Source organism: Camelus ferus, chromosome 3 (assembly GCF_009834535.1).
Source record: "Camelus ferus isolate YT-003-E chromosome 3, BCGSAC_Cfer_1.0, whole genome shotgun sequence".
Taxonomy (NCBI): Eukaryota; Metazoa; Chordata; class Mammalia; order Artiodactyla; family Camelidae; genus Camelus; species Camelus ferus.
In genome coordinates this window covers 106,618,922-106,641,617 of record NC_045698.1, presented here as the reverse complement: position 1 = coordinate 106,641,617, position 22,696 = coordinate 106,618,922, and the positions used below count along the sequence as shown (strand labels likewise).

Below are 22,696 nucleotides of genomic sequence, written 5' to 3'. Positions count from 1 at the left end.
TGCTGAAAAACTAGTCTCAATGTACGGGTTTAAAAACTTTTTTTAGAAAACTTATTCTTATTACAACAGTTATTTTCTTATTACAATAGTATAGACTCATTTTTTAAATATAAGAAAATGAAGAATAGCTTTAAGTGGCCAAAATCTCACTCATCCAGAAGTAATCACTATTAATACTTTTTTTTTTTTACATTTTATAACATTTTGAAACTTCATTTTCATCAGTATTTTTACTGATTATATGACATTCTAATTTTACGGATATAGCATAATTTATTTAAACAAAAATCATTTTTTGGGGTATTTAGGTTGATTTTTTAAAATTGGTGGTTTGGGTTTTTATTCAATCTTGAGCACTGTTTCATAATCGTAATCAGTTTAAGCAGACACTCTTTCCTTGTTACCTGTTCAGCATAACCTACAGCAGTGGTTCTCAAACTTGAGCATGGGTCAGAATCACTTACGGGGGCTTGGAAATTTGAGATTCCTGAGCCCCACCCCCAGAGTTTAGGATCTGTCGGTTTGGGTGGGGTGTGATAATTTGTCTTTCTAACAAAGCTCTCCGGTAGCGCTGACGCTGCTGATTTGGGACCACACTTTGTGAGCTACCTTCTTATATTATGCTTCTTTCCAAGAACCTAAGATCACCTGTGTCCTCAGTTTCCTTTCTTAGAACCTGTTGTAATTGGTCTTCTACTCTGTGAAGGGGGAAGTTCTTTTGTGGTCTCACAGTCTTTTTCCATTCGCGCGCGCGCACACACACACACACACACACACACACACGGATAGCACACTGATTTTTCAAAGTTAGTGTCCCAGAAACTTCAGCCAGTAGCAAAGCGAGGGTAACTAAAAGTTCTTTTTCCCAGGCACTGATGTTTTATGTCCCTTGTTCTCCCTGCATCTGCCTGTCTGCCTGATACAGTTGTTGTGATGGGTAACATCTATTCAAGATGAACAGAATAGAATATTACAGATGCTTGTGAGCTGGAAAGAGCTATGGACCCAGAAGTGAGGAGGCATTACAATTAAACTTCTCATTGTTACGAATTTGTAGGGAAGTGGATGGAATCTTATTTGTAGGGAAGTTGATGGAGTCAGAACTGAATTTTATCTGGTCTCTGGTACTTACTAGCTATGTGAGCTTAGGGAAATCACATCTCTGAGCCTCATTTTCCTTACCTGTAAAATGGAGGCAATAATACTTTTGTTGCAAGGAGATGGCAAGAAATAGATATAATATGTGCAAAGAAGCTGGGACAGAAACAACTCTCAATAAGTGGTAGCTGTTGTGTTTATTAAAGAATTGTTTTAATATTTTTTTCTTCTAGCCTTTTGTCTGCTGAGGGCCTGGAAAAGCATCCATTGTTCCTAGGCATCTTTTCTGCCATGGCTCGAGGTTCCTATCATTTACAAAAATTCTGGTCACCTGCCTCAGGCGGCGGCGCCCAAAGCCCCACGGGCATCGCTGAGGCCCTGCTTTTCGGGTATTTACGGCGCGCGGCTGCCCCAGCTCCGGCTCTAGTCTGCGCTTCCAGGTTCAGTTTCAGGGTCTCGCCCGCGGCCCCGACCGGCGGGCGCGGAGCGGGCAGCGCGGCCCGGACAGCACAGTCCGCTGGGGGCCGCGGAGTTGGGAGGCGGCGTCCGGGAGCCCCCGGAGGAGGATGGGCTGCGGACACAGCAGGCTGAGCTGCTGCAAACCCCCCAAAAAGGTAAAGGGCGCCGGCGGAGAAGTTTGCCTTCTCAAGGGAAGAGGGGCGCGGAACGGCTCCGCCGCAGGGCACCCTAGGCGCCCCGGCTTGTCCCGGGTTGGCCGGGGACGCCGGGCGGAGGACGCCGGGCTAGAGGCAGGCACGGAGGGACGCGAGGGAGGCTCGGCCGGGCGGCGCTCCCTCCCCCGGCCCTGGGCTGAGCCGCGCGGGGCAGCCGAGTTTACCAGCACGGCCCCAGGGCCGGGAAAGGGCAGCTAATTCTGGCTGGCGGACTGGGGAAATGTCTAGTGTCTATGGCAGGTGCCCTTTTCCGTCGGTCTGGGGCTGCTGGCTGTATGGCCTTGGACATGTGACTTGAACTCTCTGGGCCTTGGGCTTTCCCACCAGTAAGGGGCAGATAATCTCTGGGGCTGCTACTCGCAGAGTGGTCCACGGATTTACATCATTGGCGTCACCTGGGACCTGTTAGAAAAGCAGAATTTCCGGCCGGCCGTGCCGCAGACTTGCTAAAACAGAACCTCCCTTTTAACAAGATGCCCAGGTGATTACAATACTCTTCAAAGTTTGAGAAGCTCTGGTCTAGAGCCTTTTCAGGCCCCAGAGCCGGTGCATTTGGGCTGTCCTGGGGGTAGCTGGGAGGGGCCGATGAGGGAGGAGACCTACCGCCTTCTGCTGCCCTTCCCTCCCTTCCTGTCCCTCCCTCAAGGGGCCTCTGAGCTGGGTTAGGGCCCAAGAGACGCTAGCTACTCGGGTTTCTTGCAGTGGGACCAGCTGCCCCTTGGGGTCTGACTTCCTCACAAGGTCAGAGCCTGGAGCCGGAGGACAACCTCCTCAGGGAACAATCTAAGGCACAGAGAGGGCAGGGAGGACTCTCAAGTCCTGACCCTTTTCCTACTACTGCCTGCTCTCCAGCAGGGTGAAAATAGGTGGTCCTATAAACTTGATGACTGGTCCCCTGGAGATGCTACACTGTGACACTAGTGATTTTTCAGTGGACTTGAGTGCCTGTCTCTCTGCTGCTTTGCTTGTGCCTGTGTACAAGCTTTTCTGCCTGTTGAGTATGGAGTTCTGTCCCCAAGCTGGGTGATTCTATTCCATGCCCTGTGCCTAGTCCAGGGAGACGAGTGTGGGTCCCAAGTTCAATGCTCCCCACTTTCCTTGCTCCTCCTTCACTCTCCATTCAAAAAAACTTCACCAAGCTCTGATCTAGAAACCCTTGCGTGTTCCCTGGCTCCAACAGGGAAACTGAGGCTTGCCTCTCAGCGGAAGCAGAGTGCTGGCTGTTGGGATGATGCACAGGTGAACCTGTGCCTGGCTGGAGCCTTACAGCGAAGCTGGTGATAGTCAGACATCGATCCTCGGTGTTAATCCTGGCTCTGCCACAAACATGTTGTGTGACCCCAAGCAAGCCCTTACCGCTCTCTGGACCTCAGTTTCTCCCTCTTGTGTGGAGAGGGAGGGGGCTGAGCAGGACGATTGCTAAGAGTCTGAGAGTCTGTGTTCTCTGCACCTGTGTCAACCTCTCAGCCTGCAAAGTGGGCCAAGGGTGAATTCCATCTATGCAGTGGCAGGAGGAGAGTGGAGGAGGAGCCCTGTTCCAGGCCTTGACTCTCCCGTAGTCTGGAAGAGGAGACCACAGTGAGCATGGGTTCCCCTGCCTCCTGGCTTTTCTGAGAGCCTCGCCAGCTGTCTCTGTCTGTCCCTGGCACAGCCTGAAATGGACCACCAGTCCCAAGCTGTGAAAGGCAGGTTAAGTCAGCACAGACTCTCCCATTGGGAAAGGGCCTTCGGTACCACCTGGGCTGATGCACCAACATATAGGTGGGAGGTTAAAGCCCGGAGAGGGAAGGGTCTTGACTGAGGTCACAGAGCAACTTGGAGCAGAACACAGGCACCCAGTCCCCGAGCCCAGTGTTCTTTGCTCTGCCCCTACTCAGTGCTTCCAGCGGCTTCTTGCTGATTTCAAAGCCCTTTGGCGTTAACGCCTTCACTCTGTTGCCTCAGAGCAGTCCGGCCTGCCTTCCTTTCCCAGCAGCACCAGGCCCTTGCCCCTGTGTGGAAGGATTTATAAGCTGGTTTTGTTTAAAGCTCATGCCTGTTTCCATCCCTCTGGGCTGTGCTTCTGCCCAGGTGTTCATCCAGATGCCAACCCCTGGAAGGTGTGAGCTTCCAAGCCCATCCTCAGGAGACTCTCAGCCCCTGGGGGCCTCTGAGGATGGGATGTACAAAAGTGAGCTCACCCCGCGGGAGCCTCCGGTCACAACAATGACTCACCCTGAGTGGCAGTTGACAGAGTACTTTCACATCCTGCTGACCTCACAGAAGCCTGGAAGCCAGGCTGAGCTGCTGAATCTCCCCCACTCTACAGGCAAGGAGACTGAGGTTCAGGAAGGAGTGATGTGTCCAAAATCATAGAGCCAGTTGATGGCCAAGCTGTGCAGCGAAGCCAGGATTTCTGCCCTCCCCAGCTAGCGCTCACCGCCTCACGCAGAGCCCAGAGCAGATGCCTCATGCATATTTGAGGGCGTGAAGGAGGGCCCCAGGAGAGCCAGAGCAGGGGTCAGCCCAGGATGCAGCATGGTGCCTCAGCCAGCCTTGAGAGATACAGGGAGGCTTCTCGGGTGAGGAATGGGCATGCCTCAGCTAAGTGTTGTGGGTTTGGTGGGAGTTACCCAGTTGAGGCAGAGAGGACAGCCTGTGCGGAGGCTGAGCCTGAGAAAACACAGACTGACAGTGCTTGCCGTGGAGGGAGAGGTGGCTGGCAGTGAGGAATGGGGCCAAGACTGCCCTGCCTAGGGACAGTGGCTTGACCACTAGGGCTTTTCAAGGTCCCTCCAAAGGCCAGGACCTAAGGGTTTGCTGAGTCCTGCAGGTGACAGTGCCTGGTGGCCTTACAGAGAGGCCTGACTGGGACCAAGTGTTATTGGAACTTTTGGGGACAGTTTGAAACCCCAGTAAATGAATGAGTGGGGATCCCTAGCAGACTGGGCATGAATGCTGACAGGCCACCTGCATGGTGTGGTTCTTCCTAAATGCTTTTTGGCAGAGACTGTGGCTGATGTGACCACATCCCCTGGGAGGACTTGGGAGAAGGCCAGACAGAAAGGGAAGGGGCCAAGGAAACAAATTTAAGGCAAAGTTCCATTTGGATTCCTCTGGAGCCAAGGCCTGTAGGGTGACGTGGGAGTCCACAGGGCCTTCCGTCCCTTATAGGTTACCAGCTCCCTCTGGGCAGTGATGGGGAGGGACAGCAGTGCCTCATGGTCACCCCCCGTGCGTGTGCCTGGTGTAACACCTGGACCCCCAGTCCCCAGGGCTTCCACTCTGGCCACAGCACTCAGCCCTGAGCAGGGCGTCTGAGAACCTGGCTCAGCACTGCTCCTGCTGGGCCTCAGGCAACAGGTTCTCACCCGTCAGTCTCTCAGTAGCCCTTCAGGAACACGTCCAGGTGGCAGGCCAGGTGAGAGAGAGGTAGAGATGCAGAAGTAAATGGCATGGAAGAGCCTGGCATGGGCATGACTAATTCTAATACAAAACCATAGACCCTAAGGGCATGGCCTTTAAAACTGGATTCACACACTCATTTATGAACTCAGCTCACCAGACTCTGGGCCAGGTGCCACTTCAGTCCTGGCTCCATTGTGGATCCATTAAGTGACCATGGAAGGGACTTGGCTTTTCCGGGCATCAGTTTCCAAATCTATAAAATAGGTGTGATGTTAGCTCCTGGGCCACAGGGTGGTTCTAAGATGAGACGAAAGAATGCATGTAACAGAATCCCTGATCCACTGGCTGGCAAGTGGCACACACTTGATAAGAAGGCATGTGGGGGAGGATATCGCAGCCTGGATGTACCCCAGGAAAGCAAACAGGGATGCAGGGGACAGGAGGCATTCATGTCCTTGGAATGCTGTCAGGGTTGGGAAGATGAAGCCTGGAGCCTGGCCGCTGCTTTTGACCTTCTGAAGTGTTGTCAAGCAGCATCGGTGTGGGGAGCAGCCTTGTCCTCTGTTGTTCCAGAAAGCAGAAGTGTGGCCAGTGAAGGGACACTAAGGGAGCCAGAGCCTACTTCTCATGAGGAAGAAGGGTTGTGAGTTCCCATCCTGGAGGAGTTCAAGCAGAGGTCAGGTGAGATTTTGGCAAAAACAGAAGAGGAGGGGGTGCAGACCTAGGACTAGCCAATATTTAGGATCCCAATTAAACCATCTAATTATTCTGATTATTACAGTGTTGGAGGCAAAAATCTCAAAATTTGGAAAAGTATAAAGAATTTAAAAATGACTTTTAATCCGATCATGAATGTGCATGTACATTCCGGTGTACATTTCAGTGTCATTCCTTCTATTCTTTGTCTGTGTATGTGAGTGTGACTGTTTATACAGAAGTGGGAATATATTCTAAGTGGTTATATTCTAGTTACTTAATATTTTGCTGGGAGCGTTCTCCCGAGTTGGGTAATCCCCGGAAATGTGATTTTTAATGGCCACCTAGTGTTCTGCGGACTTTCTGTGACTCACTTAACCAGGCTGGGTACGACTGATTATGCTCCCCACGCCTACCCTTGTTATTCCGGAAAACCCTGTGTTTTCATCCTTACCCAGGAAGCGCGTGCCTTAGAGTCCAGAGGGGACCGGAGGGTGGAAGGAAGGCCTTCAGAGAGAGGTGGCACCTTGGCTGGGTTTTGAAGGTGGGTAGGGGCCAGACACTTGTGTCAGGGTGAGTGGGGTACAGGAGGCAGGGCCCCTGACACCCGGTCGGTAGGAGGGAGGTAAATTTGACCTTTTAACTCGCTTTGCTGAGATAGAGACAGAGGGACTGTGAAAAGAGGCTGCCTTTCTTGGGCACTGAGCCCTCCGTCCCAAACATTGTGGGGACGTTGGTGCGTATATGGCCTCTGAGCCTCTGGTTTTTGCTCAACCCACAAAATAATGCCTGCCCCTCACCAAAAAGAATCATCCCAGTTAAAGCCAACACAGGGGGCCATACATAGGCCCTCTGAAAACCTCGTGAGGTTGAGCGCCAGATTTCTACGGTATAAAGGGACATCTGTGCCCTGTGACCTAAAACCCATCAGAAGAATTTTTAATAATCCTTGCCTTGGAGACACATCCCTTGGTAACACATTTTCTGCACATGTATAAGTCTTTAATTCTGTTCCTTTGTAGTGGAATGCCCAGGTGACTTGCGGTGTTCCCCAGCCACCTCAGGATGGCCTTCGTTGCCTCAACTGGGTCTTGAGTTTGGGGCCCATCTTCACATAAGCACTTGTATTTTTTTTTTTTTTTTTGGTTATAAAAAGGGCCAGAAAGGATAAAACTTCAAATTAGTGGTCCACAAGCAGACTGCTGAAAAAGTCAAGATGGTGACACTCCTGGTAGGGAGGGCTGCCATCTGACAGCTCAGTGTTGATAGGTTGGTTAGTAAGCAAAAGTCTGATATCTGCCTGAAAAAGAGCTCCAAGGGGCCTCAGTATAAAATTCATGAACATTCATGTTCAAAAAATAAACTTGGAAAAAGTAGGGTCGCCTCTCATGAAAGGAAGAGTCTAACAGATGGCTGAGTTCTGGCTCTGACATCTCAGGGTGCTCTTGGGTTTCCATCCTCAAGGCCCGTACCTTGTCCTCAGCGTCCACCACCTTCAGAGCCTTGTGAGCCACCTCAGATGGAACAGGACCAGCAAGAGGGGGCAGGAGGAGCTCCTGGGATCCCCCCCCCACCGCGGGCAGAGAGAAGGAGAGAGAGGAAATCCATCCATCTTGAGCGCAGAGAGGTCTAAATCTGTCCATTACCTGGAGACAGGCTTCCCGACTTCTCTCACCAGGTTGGATCTGAATCCCTAAAAATCATTTATCTTGTGTCACTTTGTTTTCAAACCTGAACCCTCCAGAGCATCTAGGCCAAACGCCTCACGATACTGCAAACGCCCATCCCACATCCATGCTCTGCCCCCGAGATAAGTGTTGTACAAACTGACCTACTTGCAGTTTGCCCTGCTCCCCAGCAGTGAAGCTCTTCTTCAGAACGTCCAGCAGACCTCGTAGACCTCCTTGTTGTTTCTCCTGCTGCCCCGTGCCACCCCATCCCTGCCCTCTCCTTGAGGAGACAGCCCCAACAACAGAACAGTCACCTGTAATGGGTTGAATAGTGTCCCCCCAAAACTCACGTACACCCACAACCTATGGATATGACCTTGTCTGAAGCAGGGGTTTTGCGGATGTAATCTGGTTGAGCTGAGGTCATGCTGGAAGACAGTGGGCCGTAATCCGATGGTGTGTCCTTGTAAGAAGAGGGGAAGTGGACAGATGCAGAGGGAGGAGGCCATGGGATGGCAGAAGCAGAGACTGGAGTGATGGAGCTGCAGGCCCAGGAACACCGAGGGTTGCTGGTGGATGGAACAGAACCCGAAGGACCCGACCCAGCTGATACCCTGATTTTGGACTTCTAGCCTCCATAACTGTAAAAAAAATAATTTTCTGTTGTTGTAAGTCACCAATTTTGTGGTGATTTGTTACAACAGTCCTAGGAAATGTATGTTTTAAGCTTAGCGACTCCCCACCCTCTCTGGCTCCTCCCCTACCTTGCCACTGGTTGAAATGGGCCAGAAGAGCTCAGGGCCTCCCCTGTGGAGCTGGGGCTTGGCGGACGAGTGGGGAGCCCTGCAGACGAGGAGGTGCTGGGACAAGGCCCACATGCTTTTGGACACCAGCTGCCGCATCTGCAGAGGAAAGAGCGCTGGACCCGGGGGCAAGAGTGGGCCCTGCTCCCGCCTTTTTCACTAGCTTGCTGTTTGATCTCAGATTGCTGGTTCTCGCCCTGGGCCTTGATTTCCCCACCTGTAAAATGCCTGCCTTGGCTGCTTTTAGGTCCCAAGAAAGGTATTTGTTCTTCCTGTTGGTGTGAATTTCTGGGTACACGAATCAAATTTGAATACACCGTTGTTTTAAAATGTCTAAGAATTTAGGTAAAATTGAACATTCCCCTCCTTGACCACAACAATTCTAGTGTCTTCTCTAGAGATGACAACTGACTGCCATCAACGTGTGCTTTTCTAGATAGCTTTTCCTGTGCGTTTATATACCAACTGAAACAGTTTCTTTTGCATATCGATATTCTACCAAATGCCTTTCCACCTGTGTATGTAAATGTCTACTTTGTTGTTTTAAACATTGAAGTCGCATTGCCTGTTGTTATATGTCCCTTAGTGTATCAAGCCAGTTCCCGGTTGTGGACATGAAGCTGGTTTCCATCGTTTCCCTGTTCCAAGTGATCCCGCCCTGAGCACCCTGGAGATGCCCACGCCTGTCCTTACTAATGGTGCCTCTCTGCGGGCAGTGCCATTGCGGGGCGGGGAAGCCCATGCTGTGTGTACCTTGGGAGGTGGCTGCTGGGCTCTGTCATTCTCTGCTCCAGGCAGTCCTGCCCTGCCTTTTACGCCCTCCACACAGGGGCAGCTCAGGAACGGAGGGTGGTGTGAAGGGATCAGGACCGCACCCCCCCTCCCACCGACCCCAGCCCCTCCTGAGCAAGGATCCCTCCTTTCTTGTCCTCCCCAGAAGCCCTCTTCCTGCGGAGCTGACAGCTGAGTGTGTCCAGCCGCCAGCCCTGCCCTGCCTGGAGCGTGACAGGACTGATAGCAGATGAGGTGTCAGGATGACCTCACCCTGCCTGTTCTTTTGCATCCACAGCATACCAAAACCAGAAGGGCCCTGATGGATCCCGTTGCCCAACTCCATGCCCTAGAGAGGAGGAAACAGAAGCCCAGAGAGGGGAGGGCACTTCCCCAAAGTCACACAGCAAGCAAGTAGCAAGCCTGAGCCCCAACTCTGGACTCCCCCTGGGGCTTTTGCCTGGGTTGGGGAGACAGGTGGTTATCTGGTCGTGTATCTGTGCCCTCAGCCTATCTCTTCCCTCACCATGGTCGCTGACACCATTTTCTGTTCCATTCCTTCAGGGTCTTTCTGCCTGACAGGCTGACCCAAATGCCGGAAATGGTGCCGAGGGCCTCTGCCAGCTCTGGGCCCTCTAAGGCAGACCCCCTGGGAAGCTGATATGGAGCAGGAGAAGGTGGGCTGTAGGGAGGAAGGAAGGAAATCTGGTATATTGGAAACTCTTTCACAGGCTCAGCCTCTCCATCTGTACCCAAGGGGTCGGACCCGGCACTTGAGGCCTTCCCTACTGCCATGGTCGGGCCCAGCAGGTGCATAGGAAGGAAATTGGTTCTGTCCTCTGCTGAGATCTTTCATTGAGTGGTCGGATAGGAGAGATGGAGACCACATCCGCCCCTGCCTTGGGGTGCTCTGGGGACATTGCAGGTGTTCAGGGACTTGGCGGGGCCCCCCTTACACAGCTGAGTGGTGCCGGCTGGCGCGCCTACCTTTCACTGGGTTACATTGGTGTAACCTCCGGCAGGCACTGGATGATGTTGAGGCCACTCTGTAAAATGAACGAGTTGAACTAAATCTTCAATGTCCTTAGCAGTGTGAAAATAAAATTGAATTCAGCCATTGATTTGGCAGAATACTCTGCCCATCCTAGAGATGGAGAAGCTGAGGTTTGTGATTATGGTGTTCTTACATCTGAGCCTCTGTAGTCTGGGTATGAATGCTAACATTTCTCCATGGCCCTGACCATGGAGGCCCTGCCTTTCCTCTCTGTGAGGCCCCGGAGGGCCCCTTGGGCCTCCGCCCCCACCTCCTTCCTGTCTCTACCCTCAGCCAATGGGCTCTGCCTGTGGTTGTTCATGTCCCAAAACTGCTGGTGCCGGGGCCCCACCCACGCTGAGTCCAGACACCAGAAACACAGCTCTGATACTGCAGAGGGGTGTGACTGCGTCCCTTGAGGCTGCAAATCCTCTAACCATTCAGCCATTTGGATCAATCTGGTGTCCGCACAAAGGAAGCAGAAGGGACTCTAGTCTCTGCCTTCAATCTGGATTCCCCAGTGGAATCTCTGCTCCCCTGCTCTGTGGCCTCGGACAGGCACCATCCATCCCACCTCTGGGCCTTGGTTTCTCCATCTGGAAGTAGGAGGTGGGAATTAGAATAAACTGTCAGCAGGGGCCCTTCCAACTCTGTCTTCTGGGTCCCAGTAAACCCTCCTCAGCCACAGTGGGTGTGACAGAACTATATGGCCAAGAGAAGCCAAGGCTGTGGTCGATGGGGGCAGTGGAGGGGCTAGGTGAACTCTTAAGGGTCCTTTGGTTACTAAATATTCAAAGCAAAGCAGGAATAATAAGGATAGAAGTCACACCATTCAGAAATACACAGAGCCCGAAGGCCCATGAAAAGGATGGAGTGATGGTCTCTAAAGCGAGGTTAGACCAAGTGTCTTCAGGAAAGGCTGAGCCATCCTCAGGGCTACTCTTGGCTTCCGTCCTAGTAGGATTCCCAAGGGGAGGAATAGCTGGGCAACCTCTATCCAAGTTGCTTCTGCCTTCCTCATTCTTTCCTGGTGAGGCTCGGAACTTGAGGGAAGTCAAGGAGTCGATCCCAGATGCATTAGTATGAGACTATGAAAATTCACTGCAAAGTATTACAACTTGAATAATACTCAGCAGAGCCCCCGAAACTGTTAATGTTGGTGGGTTTTACATAGCACCTGCACTAGCTGAACACTTGATGCTTCCTGGAGGTCTTGCTGGGCATCAAGGATACTTCATAGAGCGACTGACTGTTGGAGTTGAGGGTCCTCTGAGATCATTCAATCCAACCTGCAAAATGAAGTCTGCCTCTTCTTGCCTGCTACCAGTGACGGAAAGCTCACTACCACCACCCCATCCCACTCTCCAGTAAGGCAGCCTGTCTCTGTTAGGGGCAGTTCTGAAATTCTTTATGTTGCCCTGAAAACTTCTGGAGACTTCTAGTCTTTAGCCACCATCCTGCCCTCCAAGACTGTGGACCACACACATGCACCTTCTACTTCATGGCAGGGATTTGAAGACGGAGCCCAGGTGTGTTTTGTTTTGTTTTTTGGCCTGTTCTCAAGGCTGACCAACTGTTGGTGACAGTCCCTCCTGTAATTTGGTTTGAGTCTCCTACAGCATCCTGTTGGTTCCTTCCAGGTGGCCAGTTTCCCCTCCAACATGCGAGTACAGTCGAAGGGATCTCCCCGGGACTAGTCTGGGCTTGTCTGCCTTCCCCACAGCTCTGGCTCTGTCCTCCCCTCTGCCGAGACTCTGTCTGCTTTTGGTGGCCCGGTTCTACCAAAGACCAGGTTTGCTTCTTCTGGCTGATCTCGTAACAGGGCTCTGGTCGGCTTGACGAGGAGTTGGGCCCTAGAACTATGCGTGTTACCAAGATATTGGGGCCCTGTTTCTGGCCTTCTTAGTTGAAGGGCTGCCCTGGAGTCCAGAAAGACTGAGGAGAATGTCTGTTCTCACCCTGACCCATCAGGGATAGGGAAACTGAGGTCCAGAGAGGGGCAGGACTGCCCTAAGGTCACACAGTAAAGCTGGAGCCTCGGTCTCCCGGCCTCCCCTCCCAGTCCTGGTTCCCCCTCCATCTGGTGCTGCTAGCTCCCGCCTCATGGCTTGCTTCTCCCAAGTTTCCGTTGACACAGGAAGCTGCCATCCCTCTTCCAGAGTTCAGTCCGGATGCCCCTCCCAGCCCGAGGCCTCCCCACTCCACTTTTGGAAGGGGAAATTCTTGTGGCCCCTCCTGGCTCCTGTCCTCTCCCGCTGCAGGGTGGACTCTGTGCCATGACCTCTGAGGAGGAAGCAGCCAAGGCCCCAGCACGGGAATTTTCCATACAGTGGTTGCTTATCAATTCCTGCTCAGCTCTGGACTGTGTGTCCCCAGGCTTTGGTGCGCCTCCAGGTCAGCTGGTTGGATTGGTAGATTGGAGGTTGGCGCTTCCCAGCACACACACACCCGCCTTGGATTCCGGAGCTCTAGGACTCGGCCTGCGAGCTATGCTAAGTAAGCGCTCCAGGTGGTTCCGATACAGGAGGCCCTATCTTAGGCCAAGAAATACCTAGAAAGACTGTTCTGGGCATCATCACAGACACTGGGGCAAATCCAAAGTGGATTTCAAAAATAGTCCCTATCATCAAGGAGCCCCCTTGGAGCAGCAGGAGAAACACAGGTGACCAGGTCCCTGCTTGCATAGGTGTCTGAATAGGCCCCAGAGTGTAGAGCTGACAGGAGCCCTGGGACAAGACCAAGTAGAAATCATACATGAGCCGGGCCTGGAGCCTGAGAAATGTTGACCGAATGCCATGTCGGGGTGCTCTTGAGCTCATGGATGTGCGTGTTGGGGCCAGGAGTCCAGCAGGTTGTTTTGGTTTGGTTTCGGCCTAGCCAATTTGGCAACATTAAAATAATAATAATAATAATAATAATAATAATAATAATAATGATAATAATAATGATAATAATAATAATAATAATAATAATACTGCTGCTGCTGCTGCTGCTGCTGCTGCCAGTCCAGGTTGGCAAGGCTGCAGTCAAACTCGCCTTCTTGTGTGCTGTTAGTGGGAGAGTTAATTGGTAGAAACTTTCTAGAGGGCAGGACCAGTAATTTCAGATGTGTAAAAAAAATCTTGTAAATCAGTATGTTCACTGAAGCATGATTTGAAAATTAAAATGGAAATAACGTAAACATTCCACAGTGGATTACTGATTAAGTGGTGAAATTCATCTAAAATATTTAATGTCATGTAGCATTTGCTCATATTTGAAAAAAGTAAGATATACAGAAGTATATATTATTCCAATAATAAATAAATATATATTAGTCACTACCGCTATAATTGGAAAAAGGTGTTTGCAAATATTTAAACATTAAGAAAATGGAGAGGAGGCTGTTAGAGTGAGGACAGACTCTGATGGGTCTTGAATGTCATTCTGAGGAGTTATCCTGGGTAGGGAGTGGGTCTGTCAGGATCTGGAGACTCAAGCCCATGGCCGTGTCCTGCTAAAGGTCTGGAAGCTGTTAGTGGAGAAGTTTTTCACTTTCTGGGATTGTTAGTTGGGAGAAGTCAATTTCACATGAGTTTTATGATCTTATTTCAGGCAACATGAGGCCGATGGCAGCCTAAGAAATCTAGCAAAGCACTGTGGGTCTTTGTTCTTGCCAGATTTTTCAAATATAAATTAATAAATGTGTACTATGTTTGAGCCCTAGAGTGTGCCAGACTTTATAGATGCCTGATCTCACCTGCATCCTTAAAACAGTCTCAGGAGGAAACCAAGGCTCGGGGAGGCCGTGTAGTCACGTGGTGTTGGATTTAGGATTTGAATCCAGATCTGGGGGATTTTAGAATCCCAAACTTCGTAACCATACTGTTCCAGTCTCTAACCTGCTGAGACCTGGTTCTTACACTGATGTTGACGTCGAGGCACCACGTGACCGTGTCTCACCTCCCCGACCTCCAGTTTCCTCCCTTGTAATAACCCTCACCTCACAGTGTGGCTGAGAGAGGCTGAGATCACACAGAGTTGGAACGCCATGAGCCTTGTTGGGTGAAGCCAAGACCTCCTCGCCTCCACTGCACAAAGGAGGAAGCAGGAGCCCCAAGGAGGGAAGAGATTTGTCCAAGTCGGTGGAAAAGCTGTGACTGGAATTCAGGACATCTCACTCCCATAAAAATGTTGCTCAGATGAGTGTAACCAGTGGTGATAGCAGGGACAAGACGACCACTGACGTTTATCTCCCTCCTTCCTCCCACCCCGAGGGGGAGAGGCTGGCTCCTGTCACTTCCCAGAGGTCTGTGTTGACAGCTTGCGCCTGGGCCAAGCATCCCCTGCCCCCCTGGGCAGGAGGGCTGAGGCTTCCCAGGGCGGGTAGAGGGAGGGCTCAGTTGTCAGGTGTGCCCGGGGGAGGCGCTGGGCCTCGCTCAGGTCTCCAGGGTTCACGCTGCACCGGGCTCTGTGCCGGGCACTTTGAGACAGGAGCACGATGTTCTGGAAGCCTTCCCTTCTCTTCCCTCCTCAGCCAGAAGTGTGCCTTCCAGCAGCATGTCAGTCGTTCTCGAGTTCAGGAAATTGTTAATTTTTATTCTAATAATTACTTAATCTGTTATCATAATAAAAAGTGAAGTTTTTCTTTTACAATGATAATTTACAATTGAACACTTTCATAGCCTTTTCATAGGCTGACTTAAGTGCTTTTTAAAAAAAATGGAGCCTAGAATACCTTTTTTTTTAAAGAACACTATTTTGAGGTATAATTGACATAAAACATTATACTAGTTTTACACATACAACCTAATGAGTCAATACTTGTGGACATTGTTAAAGTCTAATTACAATAAGTCTAGTTAATATCTGAGAATGTTTTGAAAAGTATGCAGAACGGCTTAAATATTTTTTTCTACCCTGGATGCTGGTCCAGTGGCCAGTGCCAGACTTTGGCCAACTTCTCACCTCTCTGGGGTGAAATAAGAAAATTAAAGGTGTGAGTGTGTGTGGAACATCAAGTAAGGATTTCAGTTCCCCTTTCCTGGAAGAAGCATCTTGAGCTCCCTCAATGTATTTTGGAAAGTTAAGGTGTCTTCTATTTTATGAAATGTTAGTTAACAGTCTATAAATAAATTTTTTCAGCATCCTTGCTTGTCAGCCCATATCAACTCTCCTCTTTAAAAATATTATTTATAAAAACTGAAATGTGGGAGCCACTGACACTGCTTTGGGGGATAGAAGCCCTTTTGCCTCAGTTCTCTCCTTTGATCAGATTCAACCTACCCTGGCCAAGGATGGTTAAAGCACCTACTAGGTGTGGCTCAAATATCTGCCAATTGTCCCCTGATCTTGTTTTTGATTGAACCCTAACCTGCCTCATCCTTCTCATCTTTAAATTGGGGGATAATCATATTTCCCAGGGTCCTTCTTTTTTAAAATTTATTTTTTATTATTTGGGGGTGGAGGTTTATGTTTAGAGGAGGTACTGGGGATTGAACTCAGGACCTTGTGAGTGCTAAGCATGTGCTCTACCACTTGAGCTATACCCTCCCGCAGGGTCTTTCTGAAGATCAGCTAAGATAGTGTAGATTAGACAGCACAGTGCCTGGCACATCTTCATTATATTATCTCAGCCCCATTTGTCACGGTAAGTACTACTGCCTCCTTGTAGGTGGGGGACAGCGCCTCGCAGCAGGAAATCAGCACAGTAAAACCATGACTCGAACTTCTGATGCTCTGCCTTCATTGTAGGGAGCTTGGCTGGAAGTTGTGGTAGATGCAGGCCCTGAGAAAAAAGGAGAATTGTCTCTGAACTGGGGGGTGGGAAGTTTTAGGACACTTGAAGGCCATAACAGGGGGGAAGGTGATAGCAGAAGGTCTGGCCAAGTCCGTGGAGAAGGAAGAGGTGGCCGTGGTTGGTGGCAGGAGCCAAAACACAAGAATCTAAGGAGAGGTCACCCAGCATCAAACTCCCCGCCAAGGGTTTCCCTGGCCAGGATGAGAAATCCTGCTCTGGGAACCCCTTCCCTGCAGAGAGAGTGCTGCCTTGGGACGGTGAGGGAAGGAGCCTAAGCAAACTGGGCACAGGGTAGGGGCTGGCACAACTGGAATTCCTGTCTTGCCTTTGGAAGAATCCTGCCCTAGCATCCATCCTCATGCTGACCTCCTACTTTCTTTTCTTTCATCCTCACTGTTGTTTCATTTCTTCCAGAGGTGCCAAGGACCGGATCAGCCACCCAGACCAGAGCCGCAGGAGCTAGGTCCCCTCAATGGTGACACAGGTGAGTAGCCAGCCCTATAAATGCCCTCCATGACATCTGTGAAGTTTCCTATTTTATAATCAACAGATGAGATATAGCTATTTAACTATCTCACAAGATCTCAGTTGGGTTACATTAATAGGAGTGTTACGTCTAAAATCAGGGAGGTGATAGTTCTTCCCTGTTCCCAGCTATTGATACCACACCTGGAGTGCTGAGTTTATTTCTGGAAAGTACATTTTCAGAGGAATCCAGAAACACTGGAGGGAATAGAGTGGAGAAAAATCAGGCTGGTAGGGAATCTGGAAACCATATCCTTTAAGCAGCAGTTAGAGAAACAAAGGATGTTCTACCTGGAAATGTTGCAGGAAAACACATCAGTTTTCTCCAAGTGACTGAAGTGCCCTCATGGAGAAGACAGATGAGCCTTGTTAATTGTGACTCAGAGGTCAGTACTAGGGCACAAGATGGCAAGAACAGGCAGGCAGAATTCAGTTCAATCTCAAAAGATTTTTTTACTGTGCTTGTTGGTTTAAAATCATCCGAGCTACCTCGTAAATAGAATGAGCGCTCCATCTCCAGAAGTGTTTAATTACCACCTGGGGGCTGTCAGGGAGATTGTATATGAAGTTCCACTGGGCCAGAATTCAGAGGTTCTCCAGTCTGGCTTACATAAGAATTTCCCGGGGGTTGGGAGGTAGGATTTCAAAGATACACACTCTAGGGCTCCACCACAGACCAAATAAATAAGAATCTCCAGGAGTGGGAGTGAAGGCTCTGCCTTGTAAGTGATGACAAATTTTTTTAATAAGCTCCTCCCCAGCTGGGGTCAGGCTGGTACTGTGCTTGTGGACCAATGTTTGGGACCTTGAGCCTGGAACTCTCTGATTGTGACCACTGCATCCCCTGAGGACCCAGAGCACTGACTCAGTCCTCCCATCCTGATGGGCTGGCCACAGCCTCTGTCCTCACATTTCTCATCATACCCTGTGCCCGGCCCGGCCTGTGGAGTTCTGTAATATTATCACTACTACAGTTATAATAATACTAACAATGCAAGGAATTAGCCTCTAATGCTTGTCACAGGTAGTGAACAATGAAGAGCATTTACTGAGTACCTCCAAATGCCTGGCACTACACTTACTGCTTTTTAAATTCATTTGTTTGTTTTCTTTTTTAGATTCCACATAAACATGATAATGTACAGTATTTGTCTTTGTCTGACTTATTGCATTTCACGTAATACCCTCTAGGTCCATCCACATTGTTGCAAATGGCAGAATGTCATTCTTTTTTATGGCAGAGTAGTATTCCATTGTCTATGTATACCACATCTGCATCCATTCATCTGTCGATGGACACTGAGGTTGCTTCCATATGTTGGCTGTTGTACACTTACTGTCTTTTGTGTGTAAGCAGGCAGGACAAGTTGGTAGTTCAGAGTGTTTGCCATGGAATTAGGTGATATAGGTTGACAACCCTTTCCCTGCATTGTGCACTGGATAATCTTGGGCAACTTGAATAATTTCTGTGTCCCTCAGTTCCCTCATCTGTGAAATGGGGGTAGTCATAGTGCCCACTGCACTGGGCTGTGGTGAGGATGAAGACACTTGGAACAGAGCTGGGCATGTCCCTGAGCCATGGTAAGCACTCAGTATTCCTCACCTGCGGCTATGATTTTGATTGCCATTGTTTTCTGATAAAATCATCTCAACAGCCCCATGAGGTAGGTGTTATTATCCTCCCAATTTCACATATTGGGTAACTGAGGCACAGAGAGGGTGGGTCCCTGCCTAGGTCAGACCCAGAGCCTGTTGGACTCAGAGTGGCATCACCTGGCCTGTTTTGGAGTTTCCCTAAACAGGGGCTAGACTTCCTGCTGGCCCCTCCTCCCCACTCACAGCAGCCCCTCTGCCTTCAGCTGGAGAGATGCTAACAGTGAGGGATCACACACTCAGACACAGGACCCAGCAGGTAAAGGATGTGACAAAATGGCCCATAACCATATCCTCTGTAGGGAGAGATGAGAACTGTGGCAAACAGCAGAGCCACGTCCTGGATGGATGGGGAGACACCTGCTCCTCAGCTCAGCTCCTGGTTGACACTAAGGCACAGACTGCCATTTCTTTGACTTCTTCAAGAAAAGTTTGGGGGAGGGTAGGACAACTCAGTGGTAGAGTGCGTGCTTAGCATGCATGCAGTCCTGGGTTCAAATCCCCAGTGCCTCCATTAAAAATAATAAAATTAAAATTTGAAAAAAGAAAAGTTGGAAATCAATGTATTAAGTAAAAGCTGTCCAAGTTATTAAGGTCACAACTTTTTTTTTTTTTTAATTTAGATCCTGGGATAGAGCAGACAGACCTTTATGGGCCGAATCTGTCCTGTGAGTTACCTGCTCTGCTGTAGATCCGGGGGCACAGTGAGACCACTGGCCCCTGCACTTCATGAAGGAGGGTCTCCAAAGCCAGGGAGATTTAAGGGGCTGCCTCTGGAGGCTGCCCTAACTGAAACCATGCTCCAGCTGGAGACCAGGCCCCCCACTGCTTAGCTCCAGCCTCCCACACCCTCTTTGCTGGGCCGTGACCCAACCTCCGCTCTGAGATTGCTTTTCTCTTTCTCCCCTGTAGCCACCGCTGTCCACCTCTGTGCATCTGAGGAGGTTGAGCAAGACCAGAAGGCTATAACCAGAATTCTCCAGCAACATGAAGAGGACAAGAAGAAATGGGCGCAGCAGGTAAGTCCCAGCCCCTCTCTTTCCGTCTGCTTAGTTAACCTTATTAAATCCCAGACCGAGGGCCAACTTTCGGTTTTATTGTTGTTGTAAATATCTGTCGACTCCCTTTGCCAAGAAAGGGGCCCTTTATCTATTAAGCAAATACTTGAAACTGCTGGCATGTGATTCATTATATTCATTCCAGGCAATAAAAGGTGGGGAAACAGTAACACAGCAGAGGGGCCTCCAGCCGGGAGTGGCATCAGGATTGAAAGATTCTGAAATCCTTTTCTACCTGATAATTCTCTGGGAACCTCCCCCTAAGCCCTAAAGAGGGCCAAGTTGGCCACACCTGCTGTGTCTTGGAGGCCTTGTGCCCTCTCCGGGCCACTGTCATTCTCATCACTCAGATAAGTGGGTGGGACTCTGATCACCAACCTCTGCAAAGCTCCAAGGGTCAGTGAGCGGATAAGAGAGGCTGCCCTCCTGAACCTACTCAATCTCATCCCGCCCGGGACACTCCGCCCCCAGGTGGAGAAGGAGAGGGAGCTAGAGCTCGGAGAGAAACTGGATGAGCAGCGAAGAGTCCTGGAGGGAGAGCACAAGGAGGCCCTGCGAGGTAAGGACGAGGTGCACCGGGGAGGGAGTGGAACAGGCTCTTTCTGTTCCACCTGCTGCGTTCACTCGGGGACGCCCATGGGCCCCTCCCTCCCACCTCTGGTCCACGCGCAGTTGGTCACTCAGGGCTGGAGTCTTCAGGTCCTTGGATTTGTCCTTTCAGGCATGTAAAAATCTGACCCCACGTTTTGTTTTGTCTTAGTTGAGAGCTACTTTTTTCTTTCCATTTTAAAAGCAGTTCGTATCCATTATAGGAAATTTGGAAAACCTAGCCAAATAGGAGAAGTTTTAAGTGTCTGTTTTGTTTTCCTTTCCGACTGTGATGACATCTCTTAAAATTTATGGTCAGGTTGATTTTTTTTTTTTTAAGTAAGTTTCTTTCCTTTTAAAAGAGAATTTAGAATGTATGGATTAAACAAAAAGATATTGTAGCACAGTGGTTGGATCTTGACTCTGCAGCCACAGTCCCTGGATCTGAATCCCAGCTCCACCAGGTACCAGCTACGTAACCTTGAAGAAGTTAGTTACCCCTTGTTCATAGGGTCTTTATGAAAATTAAATGATTTAATTTAATGGATAGACTCTAGAACAGTCCCTGATATTTCACAAGATACTTAGCAAGTAATTATTAGCACTTATTATTTTATTACTGAGAAAATTTAAATTGTGTGTAATTCCACCCAGAACTAGTCACTGTTACCCCTTTGATACAGGTCCCTGTCATTTCTTTTTTGTGTGCTTGTGTGCATACCTAGGATATACGTCTATACACACTCACACACACTTTGAGGGGAGGAGATAAATTGATTTTTCCCTTTGAATTGTATTAACACCTTGTCATTGAACTCCTGTAGCACAGGTTTAGTAACAACGTGGCATTCCACTGGGTACCTTGTTCATTTAATTGAGCCCCTTTGGTTAGGCATTTCAGTAATTTCAGACTTTTGCCCTTGTTTATAACAGCAATGATACATACACAGTGAACCTCATTTTGTACAATCTGTGCCATATTCATGATTTTACCATTAAAATAACATCCTAATAGAGTTGGTATAATAGAGTCTATGAACATCTATCTTTTATTTTGGTAGAATACACACAAGATTTACTTGTAGTGACATTTACTCCATTCACGGTGTTGTGTGACCATTACCACTGTCCACTTCCAGAACACTCCCATTGCCCTAAAAGCAAACCCCATACCCGCTAAGCAGTTCCCCCCTATACTCCTCACCTTCCAGGACCTGGGAGCCACCAGTCTGCTCTGTGTCTCAAGGCTTTGTCCACTCTGGACACTCATGTAAGTGAAATCATACAACCTATGGCCCCCACATCTGGCTTCCTTCCTCCAGCACGACATTTCCAAGGCTCATCCATGCTGCAGGGAATATTTGCACTCCATTCCTCCCACCCCCTGCCCATTTAAAAAATTACTCCATTCCTTTTTATTTATCCATAATATTCGTGCATGGACACCTCGTGCATTGTTATTCATTCAATTGATGGACACCCAGGCTGCCTCCACTTTTTGGCCACTGTCAACAATGGCACCAGTATAAACACCTGAATGAACATCTGCTTTCAGTTCCCCTGGGCTGTACGCCCAGGACTGGAATGGCTGGGTCACGTGGTAATTCTATGCTTAACCTTCTGAGAAACCGCCAAGCTGTTTTCTACAGTGGCTGCACCACTTTTTAGTCCCACCAGCAGTACATGAGGGTTCCAACTACACCACATCCTTGACAACACTTGTTATTTACCCTTGTTGTTGCTGTTATTATTATTGCCCTCCTAGTGAGTGCAAAGTGATATCTCATTGTGGTTTTGATTCACATTTCCTTAATGACTAATTTTGCTTCGCATCTTTTCATGTGCATATTGGCCATTTGTATCGCTTCTTTTGGGAAAGTTATCTATATTTTTGATGCTATGAAAATTCACCTTGAAAATGTCATATCAATTTCGCCTTAATCATCAGTATTTGCATGACTTTTCCCCAGAATTTTACATCTTTTTTTTTTTTCAGAATTTTACATCTTTTAAAACAGCTAAGGTTATTTTATATCCTGTTCTTTTTATTTAATATTGTATCAAACATGTTTCCAAGTAGTTCTTCTGCTACTAAAGTGTTTATGAAGGCTGGACAATTACGTACATGGTTTTCCTTATTTCCTGTGAATCTAGACATGGAGATTTTAATTATTGTAAGAAAAATTGCACTAAAGTTTTTTTACATAAAGATGTGTCCACATTTTACAAAATATCCTTAGATTCCCAGAAATGAAATAACTAGAACAGGGGTCTAAACAGTGTTAAGAATCTCGATACATATTGCAACATTAGCACAAAACATTTTGAAATAGAACTGAAGCCCTTGCCCTGGAAATTTGAAGGGTTGCATTTTAATACTAATACACCCTGAGAAAGTGGGCCTGTTACTTGACCTTAGTTAACTTGCTGTATGTTTAAAATCTACCTTGAATCTCAGTTCAATATCTATATCTCTAAAATCTACCTTCCCTCCCTCACAAGGCTTTCATGGGAAAACAGCTTTCTTCTCCAAGGAAAGCGTAGCTTTGATATTTTTAGTACTGTAAATATATTGATGAGAAAATTTTCCTGTTGTGTAAACTCCGGAGGTGAAGGGACTGCCTTCACCTTGAGTTCTTCCCATCTGTCAGAATTCTTCCATAGTTATTTTTAAATTGCCTGGCATGTATTGAGTGCTGCATGTATTCAATGAATGAATGAAAGCATAGCATAGGAGGAAGTCTACGGGCTTTTATTTGTTTGGGGGAAAGTACACAAATAACTGGGAGAGGCTAGTGGTGATTTTTCATGTTTGATGACGCTTTCTTTTCTTTTTTTTTTCATTTTTAAATTATACATTAACATTGACTTTTTTTGTCTCTTTAAAATATTTTGGGGGGGTAGGTAATTAGGTTTATTTATTTATTTTTTTAATGAAGGTACTGGGGACTGAACCCAGGA

General features: G+C 48.6%; 1 protein-coding gene across 1 annotated transcript in view; it reads left to right on the top strand.

The window, feature by feature from the left end:
* The first annotated feature begins 445 nt into the window (after positions 1 to 445).
* Positions 446 to 22,696, top strand: part of CCDC69 (coiled-coil domain containing 69) — a 39,050-nt gene continuing 16,799 nt past the window's right edge. The window contains exons 1-5 of the mRNA XM_032468730.1: positions 446 to 449; positions 1,474 to 1,712; positions 16,326 to 16,395; positions 19,002 to 19,108; positions 19,619 to 19,706. Coding sequence (XP_032324621.1) covers positions 446 to 449; positions 1,474 to 1,712; positions 16,326 to 16,395; positions 19,002 to 19,108; positions 19,619 to 19,706 — 508 coding nt within the window. The remainder of the gene's footprint in view (positions 450 to 1,473; positions 1,713 to 16,325; positions 16,396 to 19,001; positions 19,109 to 19,618; positions 19,707 to 22,696) is intronic.